This window comes from Osmerus mordax, chromosome 7, assembly GCF_038355195.1.
Source record: "Osmerus mordax isolate fOsmMor3 chromosome 7, fOsmMor3.pri, whole genome shotgun sequence".
Taxonomy (NCBI): Eukaryota; Metazoa; Chordata; class Actinopteri; order Osmeriformes; family Osmeridae; genus Osmerus; species Osmerus mordax.
Genome location: NC_090056.1, coordinates 9,435,169 through 9,456,401, shown reverse-complemented (window position 1 = coordinate 9,456,401; position 21,233 = coordinate 9,435,169). Strand labels below are relative to the sequence as shown.

At 39.9% G+C, this 21,233-nt stretch overlaps 4 protein-coding genes across 5 annotated transcripts in view; 2 read left to right on the top strand and 2 right to left on the bottom strand.

The window, feature by feature from the left end:
• Positions 1-4: 4 nt before the first annotated feature.
• pym1 (PYM homolog 1, exon junction complex associated factor) lies at positions 5-2,805 on the bottom strand. The gene is made up of 3 exons (XM_067240483.1): positions 2,738-2,805; positions 1,926-2,019; positions 5-1,741 (listed from the first exon to the last, which is right to left on the bottom strand). The coding sequence occupies exons 1-3, from the start codon at positions 2,766-2,768 to the stop codon at positions 1,231-1,233; spliced, it is 636 nt and encodes a 211-aa protein (XP_067096584.1). The 5' UTR covers positions 2,769-2,805; the 3' UTR covers positions 5-1,230.
• A 971-nt stretch (positions 2,806-3,776) lies between these two features.
• Positions 3,777-13,657, top strand: spats2 (spermatogenesis associated serine rich 2). Its single transcript, XM_067240700.1, has 13 exons — positions 3,777-3,897; positions 5,796-6,044; positions 6,994-7,073; positions 7,215-7,323; positions 7,651-7,700; positions 8,031-8,253; positions 8,391-8,576; positions 8,688-8,823; positions 9,314-9,372; positions 10,083-10,192; positions 10,279-10,381; positions 10,577-10,719; positions 10,823-13,657. The coding sequence occupies exons 2-13, from the start codon at positions 6,020-6,022 to the stop codon at positions 11,084-11,086; spliced, it is 1,488 nt and encodes a 495-aa protein (XP_067096801.1). The 5' UTR covers positions 3,777-3,897; positions 5,796-6,019; the 3' UTR covers positions 11,087-13,657.
• Positions 13,658-14,554: 897 nt separating this feature from the next.
• Positions 14,555-21,233, top strand: part of cd63 (CD63 molecule) — a 25,910-nt gene continuing 19,231 nt past the window's right edge. Inside the window, exon 1 of the mRNA XM_067239203.1 lies at positions 14,555-14,564. The gene's annotated coding sequence lies outside the window, so the exon portion shown is untranslated. The remainder of the gene's footprint in view (positions 14,565-21,233) is intronic.
• Positions 16,541-21,233, bottom strand: part of pan2 (poly(A) specific ribonuclease subunit PAN2) — a 7,480-nt gene continuing 2,787 nt past the window's right edge. The window contains exons 10-26 of one of the 2 annotated variants that reach the window (XM_067239462.1): positions 21,044-21,163; positions 20,816-20,944; positions 20,503-20,702; positions 20,173-20,321; positions 19,978-20,084; positions 19,785-19,883; positions 19,566-19,657; positions 19,321-19,462; positions 19,085-19,222; positions 18,842-18,901; positions 18,672-18,762; positions 18,402-18,559; positions 17,967-18,110; positions 17,695-17,874; positions 17,455-17,548; positions 17,088-17,279; positions 16,541-16,981 (exon numbers count right to left, since the gene is read on the bottom strand). In XM_067239462.1, coding sequence (XP_067095563.1) covers positions 16,947-16,981; positions 17,088-17,279; positions 17,455-17,548; positions 17,695-17,874; positions 17,967-18,110; positions 18,402-18,559; positions 18,672-18,762; positions 18,842-18,901; positions 19,085-19,222; positions 19,321-19,462; positions 19,566-19,657; positions 19,785-19,883; positions 19,978-20,084; positions 20,173-20,321; positions 20,503-20,702; positions 20,816-20,944; positions 21,044-21,163 — 2,130 coding nt within the window. In that variant the 3' untranslated portion in view covers positions 16,541-16,946. Of the gene's footprint in view, positions 16,982-17,075; positions 17,280-17,454; positions 17,549-17,694; positions 17,875-17,966; positions 18,111-18,401; positions 18,560-18,671; positions 18,763-18,841; positions 18,902-19,084; positions 19,223-19,320; positions 19,463-19,565; positions 19,658-19,784; positions 19,884-19,977; positions 20,085-20,172; positions 20,322-20,502; positions 20,703-20,815; positions 20,945-21,043; positions 21,164-21,233 lie in introns of both variants that reach the window. The other variant, XM_067239461.1, reaches the window with a different exon arrangement.

Below are 21,233 nucleotides of genomic sequence, written 5' to 3'. Positions count from 1 at the left end.
CCAATCTCACACAACTGGGCAGGGTATATTGGATGGGGCCAAATGTAGCATTAGATAACACAAAATGTATCCTTGGTATTCATACAAGATACTTGTGGTTAACATGTAACATGAATTATAGAATTGTTTACTATACATGTTCTTTATATTTTGGGATAATAACACCTTTCACATTGAAAAACTGTTTATGAGCAACTGCACTATGTAGAACAACACCTAACCACATTACCACTCATGGACAACAAGCAATTACAACACTTACATCTAAGTACAATACAAAACAATAACATACAAAGTATCCATTACCACAGTCTTCAGAATACCATTTTATGTCATGTGTGTTAAACAACAGCACTGTTAAAACTACCACAGTAGTATCCACTTTCACCACTAGAGAGCACCATGTATTTATTGAAATACCAATAAAAGATTTAACAAAACATTTTTCATTGGAGAAGCATGTTGAATTCAGAATAGCATAGTCTACACCATAAGTCTAGACATTCTTATAAACAAAATGTATAAGTGAACTGGAATTTGTTGTTTTAACAAATATCAAAGGATACTGTACCTAAAAGTATTCTTCAATCAACTGACAAACGGATGAAAAAGGCCAAAGGGTCAGTGACGATTCTAGTGAACCACAAGACAACCATTTATAAATAATCCTGTAGTATACTGTTTTAATGCAATAACCAGATGTCTTACAGAGTTCTTCAATATGAAAGTATTTAATCTGCATTTCAAGCCATCCAATCACACAGCTTTTAAGATCAAACTAAGATTCAGCCCAAATAAGGTTCTCTGGTATTTAAAATGTGAATCTAATACATAACTCTAATATGGAACATTTAAAGTTAGTTTCTCAACAGTCGGTTTAATGTAAAAAAAAAATGAAAGTGCACAATAACCAATGCACAGGCAATTTGTTTTACAAGTACTTGTGTGCCAAGAGTCAGTCCAAGTTTATATTTAAAAAAAAACAGGTTCATACAGATATCTCCACTTATTTGTACAATAAAAAAAATAAAAGTATTATCTACTCTGTGCTGTGATTCTGTATTGTGAAAATAACTTGAGCAGTGAATTATCTTCACTTGACATTCCAATTGCAGAGTTCATGTTGACTGGCTAAGAATAACAAACAACAGACTCTATTTTCAAGGGAAAAGTCCCTTTATTTTAGACCTGGGTGTTTGTGTTTTCAACAGTATCCCTTTTGACAGTTTCTCAAGAATCCTTCTCAATCTGCTGCAGCTCATCCTGTAAGACTTTGGCCCTACCCATCTTTTCCAGCTGCTCTTTTGTGGGCTGCTTGATCTCACCAGAGTCCATTTTCTGCTGCAAATCCTCAATCTGTCGCAGTTTCTTTTTTAGATTTTTGATCTTCTTAACCTTCTCGGTTAATGCTGTTATGGGGTCATCAGAAGTCCCAGCAGGGGAGGATGGCGTGTTCTGCAAGGGCTTCTCATTATCATCACCCTCCGATATTGCCATATTCTCAACAGCATCTATCACTGTCCCCACGTCAACATTACCATCCTGCTGTTGCTTGCGCTTCTCTTTGCGTTTGATGTTACGTTTGGCTGTCTTGGAAAGCCCGATAATCTCACTATCTCTGTCCACACTTCCAGGGATCCTTGGCTGTTGTGGTTGTTTGGACTGATGTGTGTCCTCTGGACTCATTCCTGGTGGTAGATCTGGCTTACTCTTGAAGAACTTAACATATTTATTTTCATAGCTGAAAACACAGAAACAGACCAGTGCAGAAAGACTGTCATGATGTGAAAATATTGAGAATGCTTCAATATAAACACTGTCATACTAGGAAAACCACACAATATTCCAAAGGTATTCATAAAGCTGAATAGAGAAGTTAAAATAAAAGCCTGCAGTATCGTCCTTGCTTGGAATGAACCACTTACACAGGAACCTCTTCCTGGGGGACATATCCGTCTTTTACTTTCCGAGGTTTCCTCCAGGTTCCGTCTGGACGCTGTGTGGCAGCAATGTACTTCCCTGCATGAGAGATTTATTTTTGATCTGAATGACAATTTTTCCCTTCTACAGGTGTCGCGCTGGTTGACACTGATTCTTCTGATAATTTCCCCTAAGCAAGCCTCCCACACCCAGCTATTCATTCAAAATCGCTGTAGTTATCAACCCGCAATGGATGCATGCGCGTATATCACAGATACAACTTGTTTTGAGAGGGAAAAACTATGCATTAAGGTTTACCAACAATCATGCAAGTCCCATCAATTGTAGCTAACCCAACCATCTAACTAGTCAATCAATGGAACAATCAGGACACGAACGAGTTGTTTCATCAAAGTAACGTTTCTAGGTAGCCAACTAAGCTAGCACTAGCTACATCATCAACTAATTTACTAGCACAACTGACTAGTTAACTAAAGTGTTTTTACAATTAAATAACTGTACGAACATTATTTGAATATGTAGTTAATCTCCAGGTCCACTAAATCTATTTGTTCAGTGTTTGTTTATCCAAAAAAATGCAAGTTAACACTAAGCTAGCTAGCCTAGCAATCTGCCTTAAAAAACGGTAGCAAGTAAGCTAGGTAGCAATATCTCCTGCTAGTCTACGTAGCAAGCCAGCCACCACTGGTCGTCAACAATTAAACTCTTGCTAGTATGTCACATTAAATTCTACAGATATGCATTTGTTCAACTCAATGAACAATTGCGTCAAGGAAAGTCTGATATGTAGCCCTACCAGATTCATCTGTCACATAGGGGGTTGCCATCTTGGACGTGTAGCGTGTACGACTTTTTTCCTTTAGTTTGATTGGCAGATCGCATCCAACTGAAAGGGGTTGCGATCGCCATCTACTGTACAGGAGTGTATTGCCACAACACTTCACCATCTAGTTGCGCATTGCCATTGTTGACATCCACCGTCCGTTAGAATGTAACGTAGGCTGATGTTTGTGCCATCAACTTTCCAAACAAAATGCGTTCGTTGGAATGTACTATTTGTAGGCTTATTAAACTAGGCAAAAGCGATACAGTCAGTTTGCTTGCCAGACCTGGGTCATGTTGGTATTGGATGTCCTCCATTTTCATGTGTCAAACTCATTTTCGCTATACATAATTAAAAACAAATTAAAAGTATGTTTTCAGTGGTGAATTATGGTTTGTTAAAAGCCTCAAAAGAAAGGTAATTCAAATGACCACCATAATCGTGATGTTTAGACGAATTCACCTTAAACTTTGGAACGGCATACCGACTTATATCAGAACTGGGGTTTTGTGAACACACTGTACAACACATCGATCGACTGGTGTTGTTTTAATATTGTGCTATATCAATAAAATTGAAATTAAGCCTCTGACGTAATAGAAGTCCTGTCAATTATCTATAGTCGTGAGAAAAATTAGGGCAAGACAGAATTTTAAATAGCCGGTTTAAATATCCAACTTAAAAACAACCCAACAGAGGTGAGCCATACAATGCAAGTGGATTTGACAAACATTGTTTTGTGATACGGCGAAAATAAATTCGTTTTGTGAAATTGTAATGGAATTGCTGACTAAACCATGCTATTGTAATTTATAAGATTATAACAATCACAAATGTAATAATAATAATAATAGAGTAGTGTAGATACTACAATTCTACAATGCCCACCAAACCACGCAGTGTGTCCCAACAAATCTTGAGAAGGAAAAAAAAACGTTATCAACTTGAATGATTTTAAGTGTTCTTTGAAAACGATTCCTACGGGCACTTGAGCTGACTAATCTACGCGTCACATCTGTCGAGCTCCACACTACTCTCGGAAATGACGACGTGGAGTTTTAAAGGATCACACTGAGGAAAACACTGGAGTCCACAGTCAAACGACTTTCCATCGTTGTCTGGAAGACAGACAGGTAAGGATACGGACGTTTCAAATTAATGTAATTAATTGTTAGACTAATGGTTTGTTTTATTGTTAGTTAATATTACAGTAATTTAACCAGCTTCCCGAATAACGTTGATGTCTTGGTCAGATAGCAAGCTAGCTTTGCAGCAGTACACATTAGCCAGTTAGCTACTGTACTACTGTACGGTAGCTTGCTGCAATAAATTGAACTGATTTGTTAGGTATTCCTTTAAAGAGATTAAGTTAATCAGTTTACCTAGTCCTAGACATATCACAAGATAAGATACTTGACTGTCTACCTAACGCTACACAATTGGCCTAAGTAGCTAGGCTACCAAGGCTAGACTACAGTAGCTAATTTTGTATTCACAAAACCTAGCGGCTTCTGGCCAACCTTAGGTAATTAAAGAGCTAGCAGGTAAGCTATATAACACAGTTAACTAACTTTTGAATAGACTCATATGTTTGCTAGCTTGCTGACTGGTTTGGGACAAGGTACGGTTGGCTGCCTATTTAGCTACTTTGTGAACGTTGATCCCTAGAGCTGGTCTACATTAAGTGTAGCTAGCAAAGCGTTGCTAAGTGACAAGCACAGGGTGACTGCAAATCGAGGCCAGCCATTCCTGCCATCTCAGAGATGTTATATGCGAGCTAGGAATGATCAGTTCCATTGAACTGCGGATAGGCATAGGAAAATTCTCGGTTTGAGATGATGTAGTAGTCTTTTCTTTTTAATTTAAACATTTGTGTGGGTTTGCTAGAACAATTTCTAGTAAGCTACTACTGGCTACGCAGAGTTAGGTTAGTTAGAAATAATGGCAGCCTCTAGTTAGCTTGGCTGTTAGTTAACGTACATTCCTCATGAGATGAGACGAATTAATTGCTTTTGCGGTTGTGGGGCAAACTGGCTGCTTAAATGCATTGATTCAGGGGAGCAGTAGTATTAACCTTGTTTTTAGTACATTGTCACTGTCGTTATATTTTATTATACGCCTCAATGAACAAAAATGCCTCTCTAGAATAATTCGGTCTCACGTCACATAACTTTTTTCATCTTCAAATGAAATATCTTTCAATGTTTTCAACTGCGCCAATCCAACCCCAATCAAGCTTTTGCCTAAATCAACATGTGGTGCACCTGAATATACAAGCACCATCCTTCTTGATAAACATATTGTTTCCATATAGAGTATACGCGTAAAACCTTTAAAGTCGGGCGTCACTTGTTACTGTGTTTGACGTGTGCAAATGTGTGGTAGCTACACACCTTGCAAGACTGTGACATGTGAAGACCGAATGACATGGGCGTGGGTTTGCACAGTTTAAGTTTCCTTTTCGTGGCCTACTGGGTCAGAAAGGGAAACCTTAGTCGGGAAACAGCTGGCTCTTGAAACGGGTACAGTTTGCTGAAGGCGGTGTTCAAGCTTCTCAAGGACTGGATGGAAAACAAAACTAATTTGGCTCCAAGCAAATTCTAGAACTGAAGAAATACATTAACTGCACTTTTGCCATGTTGCCTTTTTTATCCAAACTGAAAATGCACTGCTGCCAAAAACATTATTGAATACAGATTGTCGGAAAGTGTGCTACTGCCAGACACAGTCATTTATTAAAATCTGTTTTTCATCACTTGTTTTGTGACCAGAGCAAGTGGGGTTTTGCCTAGTACATTACTGCCATTTTATGGTTACGTGAATAACCTAGGCTTATGTTGCCATATTTATAAAGTCTGACCAGCATCATATTTTAGTCTTGACGACCTTTAGAAATATCATTTGACTGTAGTATTACGATAATTCTGTAATTTAAGTGTTCTGCATCTAGACCTTGTCTAAATGTTCTTTTCTGAAGCAAGCAATACACCTTTCTCATTCCCCCTTACATCCATTCATTTTTTCTACCCAGATCTGTGTGAACAAGAAAGAAAAGTTGAATCAAACTGAAGGAAGCCTTCTTTGACCCCTTCTGCTCCAACCTCTCCCTCTGCCTTTGTAAAGCTTTTTTGGCATCCTGTCTGAGGGAATTTGAAGAGAACATTTACTACACTTAAAGTCTCCATTAGGAACTAGTTAAAACTGAAGATTTAGAGAGTGCCCAGAGGAGTTGTTAGGATAACCTTAACATACAAGATGGCCAAGAAAAACAGCCAAAAGGGTATGTATTCTGTAATGTCACATTGTTTTGCTATTTTTGTACTGTACTTTATCATAATACTATTGTTGCAAGTATATAAATGTTCTTAGAAAGCTGACAACTTGATTTTTTGTTTGGCAAGTGATGGACCCTAAACTAATTAGTGACTAGGCTAATGCATTCCACATTGGAAACCTATACAAATACCTTACAAATGGGATACCCCAAGTCCATCTTACTTTTCATATGAAAAGGCTTCTGTGTCTTATTTGCTGCATGGCTGATAGTTTCAGCTCTGAGGTTTGTGATGATGAGGCAATGCCCTCAAGCATTCTGATGGTCACCCCACATGTTTTTTTTGTTTTGACTCAGCTGCTTCTCATCTTATTGAGCTTAGTTTATATAGGGCAGTTTCCTCTTTCCTATGATGCATAAGCCCAGCCTTTGCTGATTTATTTTTTAAGACCATATCAGTTATTACCGGCTCAAATTCTATTTAGGTTTTGGGTAATTCAGATCAGTCAGATTTGAATACCAAACCATAGAACCAAACGACATTGGAAATGTATATGCCACAATCACCCCATCTTGAATGTTTTGTAAAATGTAGTTTTCCTGTTTTAACAGGGTCTGACTAGATTAAAGGATTATAATACTTATTCAAAATTTTTATCTGTATTCATTACTTCTACATGTTTAGCAAAGTGTTATGAACATGCAAAGGAGACACAAATAAGACACGTGATGATAAATATCTCATCACATGTATTTTGGGATTGAAATATTTCCAGTAAAGCCCCTATAGCAGTTTCTTAAACAGAGTAGGTGTGATCTTACAGTAAGGTGTTCTCAGGCAGGTTTTATCTGAGTCCAGGAAACACTCCTGTTTTGATGCTAATGATGACATGCCTCAGCATTTGAATAGTTTTGCAAAGAGTCATTGGAGACATTTCCTTTTCTTCCCTCCCAGATACCTCTGGGGTTGTCTTTGACACACACTCCAAAATGGCCATGTCCCAGGGAGGAACTTTTGATAGAATGAAAGAAAAGGTAAGCAGCATCACATGCAAAGCAAGCTCCACTGTTGGTTCTTTAGTGGCTTACAGTTGTGTAGATACAATATAATTGTTTAACTGCCATATGCTACCCCCAAAGGGTATGTTATTTGAACTACTTCTCTATATTTCACAGATCAGTGCTGTTAGGGCAGTTGTTCCCAACAAAAGCAACAATGAGATTGTGCTGGTCCTCCAGCACTTTGAAAACTGTGTTGATAAGGCCGTCCAAGCTTTTTTAGAAGGTATGGAGATTCCAGTCTTGAATGAATGTATGACTCAAGCTAAACCTGTGTGTTTGGTGAACACCTTCCTATTTACGTGTTCTATTGTGCAGGCTACCTATTTTTATACATGCTGTGCGTCAGAAGTAAAATGGGTTAGCATGTCAAAGTTAAAGGTTTAATTATTGTAAATCAAAGGTGCTGCCTACATGATTTTTACACTTCAGGCCATTCAGATAGAATATTGATTCTCAACACATGTAGCTTGTATCCAAGAAAAAAGGTAATATCCATACATGACACATATTTGCTGTGATTAAGGCAGCATTCTTCACATGTTCCCCTCAGGCAACGCAGCTGAGATTCTGAAAGAGTGGAACGTCACTGGTAAAAAGAAGGTGCGTATCTGTCATGTGACTCATGTCATGTCTGGTTTCATTAGGAATATGGAACGTAGTCATTCTAAATTTTAAATTGTATTTCACAGATTGAAATGGAAACTAATGGTATGGAATGTAATTGAACTCTTATTGCTTTCAACTAAGTATTATTTCAATTTTGGAGGATTTCCAAAGTTTGGAAATTCCGTTTTCAGTCAGTTTCTCATAAGGCAAAGGCACTCGTCCAGGGACATGGAAAATAGCTCCATATTTTCATCACTCTGATCTTAAAAAGTAATTGGATGTCTTGACAATGAATCCTTTTCACTTAAAATTGTCAATTTTCAGCCTAAGAAGAAAAAGAAGCCCAAGCCCCAGGCAGAGCCTTCAGCTGAGGTTGCTCCAGCCGAGGCTACAGCACCCGCCGAGACCAAGGAGGCTGTGAATGGTTTCCATGCCAATGGCTCAGTGCTTGACGGTGACTCGATAGACTCTCTGAGCGAGCAGTTGGACTCTGCTTCCCTGGATGCAGCCGAGCTGGACTCTGAACCAGCTACTTCAGAAACCACTGGTATTTGTTTTAATGGTGGACATTTTGGCACAATGGGATTGCCTGTGTTTGGATTATTTTATAATTTTAAAGTTGTTTTAAGCCCTGCTTTAGTCCATCTGAACAGATCTATCCTACATGGCATTGTCTATTTGTAGGTGCTGAAGCCGAGAGTCTAAGTAGCCCCTCAACCCCTACGTCTCAGCAAGGATGGAGAAACCACCAGGGTCCTCGAGGCAGCAAGTTCCGTCACAGACCAGGCTCAAACTCTCATTCCTCAGCCCCCTCCTCCAAGCTCCCCACTTACGAGAGCCAACAGGGATCATCTGCTGCACGGAAGATCGGTTTGTCTGCCAGACTTTTGTTCCCTGATACCCTTGATACACGTCATCTCCTGTAAAAGATTGTGTGCAGTAATCTTTGTGTCAATTCTGACCCTGATCTTTGATTCCCAGCTCCCAACATCGACCGCTCCATGAAGGACCTGCAGAGATGCACAGCCTCGCTCACACGTTACAGGGTGGTGGTCAAGGAGGAGATGGACTCCTCCATCAAGAGGATGAAGCACACATTTGCTGAACTCCAAAGCTGGTACATATTATTTTATTATATCAGTTTATGTAGCACAGGTTATATTAAAATAACCTGCATAAAAAAATTATATACACACAAACCAACTTGACATGCCTATCAGGCAGAATGTTTATCTGAGCAGTTATTGAAGTTCTTTCAAAGGGTCCAGTGTCCATCAAAGAATCAAAGTACATTTTGCTCACCTCTGCACTAGAGTAAAATAGGCGATTACAAGAGGGCTGTGTTTTATGAAAAAATCAGTTTACAAAACTTAGACATAGGTGGCTTTGAATATGACTGATGAGTGTTTGTGATCATTTTAAATAACTAAACAGCTTGACCTGGCCTGCTTAATTTGTTAAGCAATGGCATAGTAATGTGTATTGCTAATGCGGTTTCTTTGCAGTCAAAGTACAAGGTATATCTTATCTTCAATGTAAACAACCATTTTGACCCTGTCAAAAACATCTTTATCTGATTCTCAGTCCTCATTTGTTTCTCTCTCTAGTCTCATGGACAGAGAAGTAACTCTGTTGTCAGAGATGGACAAGGTGAAAGCAGAAGCTAGTAAGTATAACACTTAAGCATGTAGACTGAACCCATTGAAACTCCCCTTTTGGGATTAGGTTGTTTTTCAGTTTCCTCAGGATGAAGCACTTGTATGGCTATATGAAGTATGAATTGTTGCCCATATAGTTGTAATCTAAAGCCTTTAATTATACATTTCTTACATCCACCTCATTCAACATGGAGGATGAGCATTCCTCAAATGTGTAGGTGTGTCCTCAAGGTTATTGCCTGTCTTCATTGTAGTGAAACATGACAGTGCAAGACTGCATATTTCCTGAAGTAGGGCATTCCCTTATCCTATCTTCCCAGTGTAGAGTTTTGTGTGTTCTAGGTCTGAGAAAAGTGAATAGTGTCAGGTGTCAAGGGAGGCTCAATGCTGTCTTTGTCTGAGGTGTGTGGGGGAGAAGTTCTTTAACGATACCAAATTCAGCATTCCTCCAAATTCAACACACGTTTCCCTTATCTCATCTAATGCTTCAATTTCTGTTGATGCATGTGAGATTTCTTATTATTTCCTTCCTGTTCTTGGGACAGCTTTTCACTTTGCCAGTTGACTCAGCAGCAGCTAATACACACATCATGTTCTTTCTTGGGAGGGGGAGTTTGTTTTGTATAAATGTGATGTACAGCATCAGAAAAAATGTAGACCCGTATTTTTACGAGAATTTTAGTTCTCAGTTTAAGAGCTTTCTATGCATATCTTTCAGTGGCCATCTTGGACGGACGTCAAAAGAGAGCAGAGGAACTCCGCAGGCTAACTGACCAATCAGCATCCATGTCTGAGGACCAGTTGACGGAACTGCGTGCAGACATTAAGGTATGTTTGCTACTTTATGGTTTGTCAGTTATGAAAATGCAAATGTCTGTGGGTTAATTGTGCACGGTCACATCTGTCGGTTTCAGCACTTTGTGAGTGAACGCAAGTATGATGAGGACCTGGGAAAGGCCGTGAAGTTTACATTTGAGCTTGAGCCCCTGAAATTGAGCATTACAGAATTTGGATCAGGTACGACATTCTTACATTTCTGTGAAGTTCTATGTGCATAACATCCTCTACACACAGGAGGCAATATACCTGCAAGTAGAGGCTACAGCTGTTTTATTCTATGCATAAAGAAGATCTCCTGTCTTCAGTTTGTATTTGCACTCTGACCTTTACCAAAATAAATGGAGGGACTGTCTTGACTCCTTTTCCTTACAGTGTACCACCCTCAGACAGGCTACTCTAACCGTTCCCGCTGTAGCTCCACCTCCTCCTCCATCACTAGCCCAGGATCCCAGGAAACCCTGTCCCTCTCCCAGTCTCAGAGTTCCAGTAATCACCCAATTCATCCAATCAAACAGGTGACAGTGAAGGCAACCTTAACCTATAAAGCTGTCTCTATATTATGAACATACTGTAGTGCATGTGAATCAGTTTTAACTTTCTTTTTTTCTGTATTTTCAGATTTTCCAAGGTAACAGGCGCCAGGTCTACCACGCTGGTCCACGGTATAACGGTGGTGCCTATCATGACCGAAACCCCAACCGCTCAAACTACAGATACCAGGGTAATCGGGGACAGGGTGATGGTGCCGGCTCTACAGCCCACACCTCTACCGCTTCTAACACCACAGGAGTTCCATCTCACTCCACAACATCTTCCTACCACCAAGAAAGCCCCTCTCACAATGGGCTACCACAAAGGCCTCCACGAACACACATCCCCTGACACAGAAACCTTTTTGCCTAGTCCAGACCCTCTACTAACCCTCACACTCGACCCTCAGTGACCCGCTTCCTGACCCTCCCCTACTAACTCCAGTTAATGAAGAATAAAATACAAGTTTACATGTTTGTCAGTTGAGCTGTAGTGCCACCTGTAGGTAAATCTAATTCATCCTCCGAACTTGAAGAGCACCTTGGTTATGTAATATCTTTATTTGGTAGTAGATAAAGCAAAAGTTCTCATGCCTTTTGATGTAGCAGCTTCCCATCTACCCTTTTGTGAATGGTTGCTATTATCAGCCTCTGTGTTGGTTGTGTATGCCCAGATGGAATCTGTAGGGAGTAATAGTTTTCCCACGGCCAATATAGTAGTTGTTTTAGTAATTTAGACTATTGTTATACATCATTAGTATGTGTATACAGGCCAATATACAATGGTTTTACTTTTATTTTGGGGATATTAATTTAGATATGAATTCATTTTCTCCATAGATTCTGTTTGGTCCTAGTCTTTCTTGCTACTTCAGAGGTTTCTGAAGTTCAATTGAGCTCAGACACTGTTTGCATAAACAGTTTTGATTGTATTTGTTATATATATATTATTTTTATTGTTTTGCTCAGACCAATCTAACCAGTTCGGTTCCTTTATTAAATTAGTAAAAAAAAACAACAAAAAAAAACACTGGTAGTAGCTCTAGCATTTATGGGAATTTTGGTCACTGGCTGACGTGTCATGAATCAACACTACAAACTATCTAAACTTTATTTAAAAACATAGACATATCAAATGGCTTTCAGTAAGGGTGTTCAATACAGTTGCCTTCACAGTCTCTACCTTACCTTTATTTGTTGGGATGGCTTAATCAATAATTAATTACTAGGTGATCTGTGGTCATCCTAATGTTGCCTTAGGGCAGTGATATAGCTTTCCCTATCTGACTCCATTTTATGTGTCATTGTTCTTGCCTTTTCTCTATTGTTGTATCATCAAGGGAGAGCTAATTTAATTAGATACATATTCTTACACATCACTTTTTAAGTTAAAGGTTTGAGAACAAATGACGCTTCCCACAACCTCAATTTGGACTTAATACATCGACACAGATTTACATTTAGATGTTTCGTACATGCAGGATCATACACACTCAAACAACACACATTTAACATGTGCTTGCCTTCTATCACAGAGTAACTTCACCTTTGCCTTCCTAGACACACAGATGTCGACATCACAAACAGTCTTTTGTAAGATGATATCACTTAAAGCTGACAGTCTTGTGGTTATTAGTTGTGATGTTAAGAATTGATTTTTTCCCCTTTTTGATACGGTTTGTTCACTTTACAGTTATTGTATAGGGTGAAAATGTGATCAATCTGAAATTATTTTTCAGACCGATTTAAGAACTTTTCAAGGTGACCAGGTTGGGGCAGTTGTAAAACTGAGGTGACTGATGCATGGATTGAATTTCCTTGAATTTCAATTACATCTGAACAAAATCAAGTGAAATACTTCACCAACGCTTCTTCTACAGTGATCCCTAGTGATGCAACATCTGCTTATCTTTGAAAGAAGTGCTGTTTAGCTGCAAAGAATTGTGTGCAACCAATCAATATGTAGTCGCTGTGACTTATGTTAAAGTACATGGGTATTACTACTGCTGTGATCTTTTTGTAGGATTATAGTTTTGACAGTTCAAGTTTGATAATTCATCACATTTTTGGAAAGGGGCCAAAAGTATTGGACCAGAAATTACTGAAATGTTCCTATACTTTAAATAATGCCAAGTTGAACACACCCTGTTTGTAGGTTTAGCATCATTTCAGTTCTGCACTGTTAGTCTTATTCCCACTACTTGTTCCTGGAGATGCATGCACTACAGAGCATTTTTCATTGATACAGAAAGCTGGTGCTTGTCCCCAGAATCATGGTTATGTGTTGTTTCTCAGATGCTGGGCCTGTTTGATTTAGCCTCCCCTTGTGTATTTTTACTTGGGATATCACTAATCTCAGTTATATCTCCCCCCCCACACACACATTTTTTGATTAACCATTTCAAAGCTAGCTTTTTTTCTACATTCCATCTATGGGGATATAGGTTATCGCCAAAGAGATCATTTTTGTCTGAGTTGCTGCCTTTTTTACATACTTGGCCTGTAAAATAACTTGTAATTATATTGTGGATTAGAGTAGTGCATTTCCCTATCCTCTCCTATGTTCGTTTTACTTTTCTGAATCTACGTTGTACATAGTAGTTATATAATTGTGGTGTGCTCACAAGGGGCACTATGTATGATATTCATGTTGAGCATAGGATTTACCTCTAGATGAGTCCATTTCTTCCTGTCTAAGATGTATGTCCTTTTTCTCAATGTCAAATCTGTTAACTCAAGTGCCTTCTCTTGTATCCCTCTAATTCATTCACGCCTTCCACCAAATATGGACCAAAGACATCTCCCCCACCCTCCTACCCATTTCATTACAAGCAGCACTTGGACTCTTTCTCTCTCCTCTACCCCTTGTCTCCTACACATGAATGGCACACTTTTCATTTACTATAAATAAAATAATGTTTGCAATATATCTTTGTGTCTTGTTTCTGTTGTACATGTTCTAATCCAGTGGTTCCCAACCCTGGTCCCCAGGGCACCCCTGTCCTGCATGGTTTAGATGTTTCCCTGCTCCAACACACCTGATTCAAATGAATGGTCATAAGCAGGCTTCTGCAGAGCTGGATAATGACCCATTCATTTGAATCAGAAATTATTATAAAGTAGCAAAAAATTGAGTCATAGCCTACAAAGCGGAGCTCTAGAGTCCAGGGTTTGAAAAATTGTGTGGGGGGGGGGTTTGACCCCCTAACTAAGACTAAGACCCCTCCAAAAGAGGTAAAAACAATAGGTCAGGGTGGTCAATACATTTATATATCGTTCTTACCTGTAATTGTAAATATTAGTTTACGCCCTGTAGAAGATGACCCCCCGATTATCATTGTATAATTTGCACTCTGTTTCGTTAACATATATATATTACTTAACTGATATCAGTTAAATTAATTATCAATTGGTTTGAGTGAGATTTGAACCAGGGGTACCATGTATGGCAGAAGACTCAATGGTACACATGCTTACCCACTGAGCCACAGAGATTTCCTGCAAAGCTACTTTCTACAAGATGTTGTAATTGCCCTTATGACACTACTAAATGCCAAAGGACGATGTACGTTTTGTTTCTGCTAATGCCAAGTTATAAAACAGAATACTCTGCCTTATAATCATACTTACAAAACAAGTGAAAGTTTGCTGAAGGATTTCTAAGAACTGTTCACAAAATACAATGACGAAAGGTAGACTTCTCTTGAATAGACTTATTTATTCCTGCAACACGGTTAAATATTAAACAGAAATGTACAGTTTACCGTCTATTAGGGGTGGGAATCTTTTGGTACCTCATGATTCGATTCTTGGGGTCACGATTCGATAAAAAATCTAGTCACAATCGAATTGTGATTCAATATATGCTTACATAAAAATTAATTGTGAATCGCTAGAAAACTGAATCGAGATTCATATGTGAATCGATTTTTCCCCCCACCCATAGTACCTAGTGCTGAATGAAATTAAGTTAGGTTACTAATGTGATTACAAAGCAATCACATTAGTAACCTAACTTAATTTCAGTGCTGTGCTTTTGTAATCTGTAAATTAGATTAAGGCTTTTTCAATTTTTGAATTCATTGAAGTAAAAAGTATTTTTCAGAATTTCTTTGATTTGAATATTTTTTGGGTAATGCGTCGTGTAGGTCTTAAATTTCAATCTTTGTGGTCTTAAAAAGGTCTTAAATTGACTTCCTTTTATAACTCATAGCTCAAATATAATTCCATCCTGTGGATTATTTTTTTATTTTATTTCAATGGAAATTGTAAATTGACTGTTTAGACTTTCTAAAGAAAATGCTAATTACAATAACTCTCAATAGAGCGCTCTGAGATCTGATATGTTGCTTGCGCATTAACACAACTATGTTACCATATATGGTCACCAGAGGATGCTGTTGACCCAGTTATGAACTCCATTGCTCCAGGTCTGGAGACCCTGACAGTCAGTCTATCCAGACACAACGATTGCTTGTTACCGTGGCATATCGGTTGTTTGAATAAAAGTACAATAAAATTATATTGTAGTATAACTTTCATTGTTTTGATGAAAGTGAAAATGTATCCCTTGAACTAAATTGAATGGATTGTCGTTCCAAACTCTTAGACAGAGACATTTTACCCAGGGGTCCTGCTGTTTCAGAGAATCTGGAATACCTGTTAAAGAAGTCAACTTTTCAAATACAAAAAATGAATGTGAATACTAATCTGATAGTGTTGAGAATGAGTCACATTAGCTGGCACAATCTTTCAAAACTAAGCCTGGTCATTCTAAACGTCTAAACTCTTCCTAAACATTTGTGTTTCTAGCACAAGTAGTTCAGTATTCACACCAGAACTAATAATCTCCTGAAATCTACTTTTGAGAATACACAGGCAGTGATGCAACAGAGATGAAACCGTTGAACAATGAAAGTTCAGAGGGTTCAAACAAGACCTCAAAGATGATGCAAATATGTACACAGGAAAAACATGACTGGCCATTTGATAGTAACAGAGGAAACTCAAAACAGGAAATATCACAGGCTCATCAGTTTCAGCAGAGGTTCAGCAGATCATTTTACACAAATTGACATTACATTTTAACGAGGAAAATGGTTGTTGTTCACTATTCAAGGCAAACAAGATGCATTAAATACTGTCAATGCTCCAATGCAATGTCAAAATCCATTATTCACAGGCAAGAGTCTCAATACAAGTTAAGACTTCCCTGATTACATGGAACCAGGGAAAAGTCCCCAAAGCTGCTGATTTTTATCATAGGAAAATGGCTACATTTCTGGATGAGTGTCCCACTTTGGAAGGCTGGACAGATGTTTTCTGTGTGTTGAAAGAGAAGTCTTCTCCAGTCCACAAGTGTCTCTAGTATGCATACTCAGGGACATACTGAAAGAGAGGTCTTCTCCAGTCCACAAGTGTCTCTAGTATGGATACTCAGGGACATACTGAAAGAGAAGTCTTCTCCAGTCCACAAGTGTCTCGAGTATGGATTCTCAGGGACATTTACATCTGGAAACTGACTTCAACTGCAGTGTTGTGGTAGTTTAGACAAGTTAAAAGTGCATACAATGACTTAATACATACTTTTATCGACTTAACAATGCTGAGAAAATAGAATTATACATTTTAAAGCTTTGTAAGGAGTACATAATATTAGTCACTATGTGGTAATCATTTTGATAATCAAAGGCATGCCTGCCCATGCTGTGAATGTTTTATATTATGATTTTATGTAAGTAACATCAGGGGTAGAGCTAACATGACGTTTGATTTCATAAAAGGAATTCAAAAACATACTGTCAATGAATCTTCAGGTATTGCAGACATTTATTACACACCTTATGGATACAAAAATGCACCAGAGACACTCCATATACAAATGCATATGTTTTTGCCCATATGACAGAATAATGTTCAACCACACTCAACAACACAAAACAAATGATAAAGGACAAATAAAACCATACAATTGCAAATCAACACTGTTCAGTCTTTGTTTCAATAATGTTAGAAACTCAGGAATGATATGATGTTCGGGCAGGCAGGACAACCACGTGTGAAAACGGTTTAAGAAACGCGTCACTGGCTCACAGTCGAGGCTCTAAAATAGTAATAGAAAAAGAGTTGACTAACGACGGGGAAACCGGGAGACGACGGGGAAATACAATTGACTTGAATTTCTTTATCCCTTGGATATCTTCAAGCACTGCTCACAGCCCCATCACAGAGGGAAAGACAGCATTACCTGTGAACCAACAGATCATTCAGATGACTGACGTTTGTGTTTACTGAGACTGCCATTAACATGAATGCAATCTAATGCAATGTTATCTTCGTACTTTTTGGGCTACCTTGACCATCTCCTGTGTCACAGTCCGGGACTTTCCAGTCAAGCTTGCGGCCTTTCTCGTACAGTCCCTTTAGCACCTTCCGTACTTCATCATTGCCGCCTCCGCGACTTAGCTCCAGATACTTCCTGTAAAGCTGCAAGGCGGTGCGAGCATCCTCAATGCTGTCATGAGTCTCACCCTGGATGTTGAGGTCTAGAGACAAGGATCAGGATGCCTGTTATTCAATCATAAAACTACAAGCAGACCAGACGCCTGGGTCTCCTATCATATAATTATGTTTCTAACATGAAAATATTTACGTCAAAACCTATGTATTTAGTTACAGCAGGCTTATACTCAGAGAGGCGTAAGAAGGGACAACTCTTACCCAGAAAGTACCAGGCAAGGAAGCGCAGGGAGATCATCCTCTTCCGGGGCATATGGAAGAGGTAAACAGTGTCAACCACCTGGTCTTTCAGCACCTGCAACCAATATAAAAAAGGTAAGCTTTCACTGCTATCCAGTGAAAATACACCTGGTATTATAAATATAACATACCCACTGGTACTTTACCTGCTGTTAAGTCAGGGATATGTAAGAATATAAAGATTCCAATAGTCACACTTGCCAGTAAATTGATAACACGGAAGTCCTTCTGTAAGCCGTGCCCAACAAAGCGCACTCCGGTGTCAATGAGGAAGCGCAGCTTTAGGTATGTTGACTTTAGAGTGGTCAAGTGCTTGGAGGAAATCTTAGCATCCAGGTCCCCTGGTTTGATGCCTGAATACTGCGTCAGATAGTCCACCACCTGTACAAGCACAACAGACCAACGTGGAATACTTCTGACCCTTCACCTTTATACTGTACAGTATCTCTGACAACGACAGAGAAAAAGGTCACCTGCTCCTGAGTGGAGATGTAGTCATCAATGAAGGGCACCCCCTCGTTAGGACCCTGGCCACGCACACATGTGATCCTAGCCACAGACATCTGACTGGGCTTGATGGTGGACTTTGTGCCATCGCTGCGCAGCTCTGCCTCCTCCTATAGGTCCACAAAGAATTACATGCTATAGGTCCGTAGAGAGGGTTTTGCGCAGTCGTTAAAAGTTGAGGTTTGTACTTCTTTGGTTGATTCATATTGCTGTCAACAAAATTAAGTTATCCATAAACTTTCAGGCCCAGTTTCCCAGACATGGATTAAGCCTAGTCCTTGACTAAAACATTTTCACTCATCCTCAACACTAAATGGTTATAATCAGGGTAGGGTTGAGCATCAATACAAATTACAATACAAGATGAACGCAGTGTTGACTGTATCCAACGCCAGACTGACCTGGTTGAGTGTGACAAATTCAGCATCCAGCCCCACCAAGTCTCCAGCCTGGGGCATCTCACTGACCATTAGAGGGATGAAAGTAGCATGACTCTTCCTCTGTTTCCGTGCCAAAGAAGCCTCAGTGAGCAGCACACTGGCCTCTATGGGGTTCTTAACTGAAGAGGACAGCCACCAGGAACAGTTATCAGATACAGGGTATAATGAGGCATGGAGTTTTTACTTAAAGGGAGAGTCTAGGTCCTACTTCTATAGTAGTGTGTAACTTACTACGGAGGTCATATTTAGAGTGGTAGTTCCTCTTGGCATAGTAGAGGATGGCTGGCACTTTCCAGTTCACATCAAACTGAGCTGCTTCAGCCTAGAACACCCATTTTTTCTTTGTTATTGTTCTGGTTGAAACCCTTAAAAAATATTTGTGTGGATGGACAGAGTTGTACCTTGTCAATCGGCTCAATCAGGAAGTCATTGAAGAGGTACCACTGTTGGTGTGTGACACCCTAACAGTGGAAAAAGTCCAAATACATATACACAGTCAAATACAAATATATAATACATATAAATCAGTATTCAAACATTGTTCAATAAAAGCATTTATATCTGACAACACAGTTGGTCACATCTCCATGTGCCCTTAGGTACACAGACTAAGATCTGGTCTAATGTCAGTCTAATCAACTGACCTCTTTTCTCTGGTGGTAGGTCTCTCCTACTTTGATGTGTGCTACCAAGTTCCCTCCAGTGCGAGCATCCAGGACATGAGGCACGGTGACCACCAGGTCATAGAGAGACACCCCCTCAGCCTCCTCAGCAGAACTCAGCTGGAGGATGGAGACGTGTGCAGATATCAGGTCAAAATGTTTATCAAGTGTAGGCTTTGTCTATCAAGTGCAGACTTTGTTTGGATCCTATTTCTCACCTCTTCAGCTTCCGGCCAACTGCTGACCTCCAGCCCTTGGCTCTTGCTGATGGACATCTTCAGGGTAAGGGGGATCCAGACATGCCGCAGGTCCTCCACTCTCGTGTCAAAGGTCAAACCCTCCACGTTACATAACTCTTCCCTTGTAGAAAAAAAGTCGTTAATAACAGTTTCCGTTTTAACTGTTGAAAGGTAATACATTCTGTTTAAGGTAGGGCTTTTTAAGGAGCTGAAGTCCTCCTTACTCTAAGCACCACTCCGTGGGGATGGGAGGGGGAGGTTCCTTAGGCTTTGGGGGCTCATTTGCCTCTTTTTCTATGGCCTTATTGAAAGCATACTGTGGAGAGAACATTAGAAATAGACTGATTAACATGTAACCTATACCTTATGTATGACAAATCAACTAAAGAAGAAAAACATGATATTAACGGCAAATATTAGACAGTGTGTTCTCCTATTCTCACCTCTGCCTGAGCCTTCCAGAACTCCGCCTCCTTCACACTGTTCACCTCACAATTAATGACCAGTACATCTGGGAGACAGCGGATGTTACGGGTCTGCACCTAAAAGTGTGCACACAGGAACAAAACATAAGAACGGATTCACTGAGTTTTAGTGAGATTTATAAAACAAACTTTTGGGTTTAAAGATACCTACTGTGGGCTGATACTTCTCACAATTCTCACACCATGCCTGAGTGCTTTGCTCCAGACATATGCTCTTCTTCAGGATCTCAGCAAAATCATACTCCTTGATTGTCTTATCTGATAAGGAATCATGTATAGTATGTCGGATTAACACACTGATAAACCTAAAACAAATTCTAGTGTAGCCCAGAGGTGGACCACTCACCGAGCGAACTCTGTTCAGGGTAGTGCATGGTGAAGAGCAGGGTCAGGGATGAGCGCACTGTCTCCTTGCCACAACGACAGAGGCTGCTGTTCTCAACCTCACAACCAAACAGCCGTCCAATCACAGACTCGCCCGAGGATCCCAGGGCACTGCAGTACACGCAGCTCAGTTAGCGGCAAGAGACTCTCAACACAAATGACCATAACGCCATTATATCTGACTGTTTGTTCGACAACCAGGCATAGGTTTGCCTGTATTCATGACTAACTCATTCATCGCTGAACGAACTGGTATTTAACTGCACTAGTATGTATGAAACTCTGATCTTACCTGCTACTGGCCCCTCTGTATGCCTGTGGGCCCTCTTGTTCCTGGGTCTCCTGGTGGAGCTGGGTGAGGATAAAGCGGTTCCAGCTCTGAATGAGACGGCCCAGTCTGGCCTTCCCTGTCTGCTCGTCTGAGTCGGCCAGGATCAGGCCCAGGGCAGACGCCTCCGGGATGGTACGGAAGGCTCGCAGGAAGTTACTGGCCTGGAAGAAAGGGTGGAGGTTACCATGGGAATGGAAGAAGCTAGCTGGTTGAATCAGCAACAACACTCTACTCTTTTTTCATCTTACAATATTACTGAGTGGCGATGAGCTACCTGGCAGGGGTCTCCCCTCGACAGGTCCAGCATATGGAAGAGGAAGCCAAGCTCACATGCCAAACAGAACTCCTTCTGGCAGAGGTGATTCTGGACCAGGCAGCGGATTGGCTCCAGGAAATACAATACCTAACAGAGAGACAAGCAAAAGAGGAAACAACATTGAATTCAATAGTATCATCTTCAATAGTAACCCAAAGTAAATTAACAGCAATTTTCAACTCCTACCTGGATCATGCAGTTGCAGTACGCATTGGGAATGTGAGGCTCCAGGCCAGCAAACAAGGTCCTGTTGTAATGTTTAAAGTCAAAGTCCTCAAGCCCAAGTTTTGAGTATTTGATGGTTACCTGGTAGATACAAATGATAAAAGATGTATGCAATATTTTTTCATTACTGCATTGGTGAGTACAGGCTCAT

Excerpts from the sequence above, each read along its gene's own strand:
- pym1 (XM_067240483.1), bottom strand. The coding sequence starts at position 2,768 with ATGGCAACCCCCTATGTGACAGATGAATCTG. Across the intron at positions 2,020-2,737 it reads CTATGTGACAGATGAATCTG|GGAAGTACATTGCTGCCACA; the intron begins GTAGGGCTACAT and ends TCTCTCATGCAG. Across the intron at positions 1,742-1,925 it reads CCCCAGGAAGAGGTTCCTGT|CTATGAAAATAAATATGTTA; the intron begins GTAAGTGGTTCA and ends CTGTGTTTTCAG.
- spats2 (XM_067240700.1), top strand. The coding sequence starts at position 6,020 with ATGGCCAAGAAAAACAGCCAAAAGG. Across the intron at positions 8,577-8,687 it reads ATCTGCTGCACGGAAGATCG|CTCCCAACATCGACCGCTCC; the intron begins GTTTGTCTGCCA and ends TTTGATTCCCAG. Across the intron at positions 10,720-10,822 it reads CAATTCATCCAATCAAACAG|ATTTTCCAAGGTAACAGGCG; the intron begins GTGACAGTGAAG and ends CTGTATTTTCAG.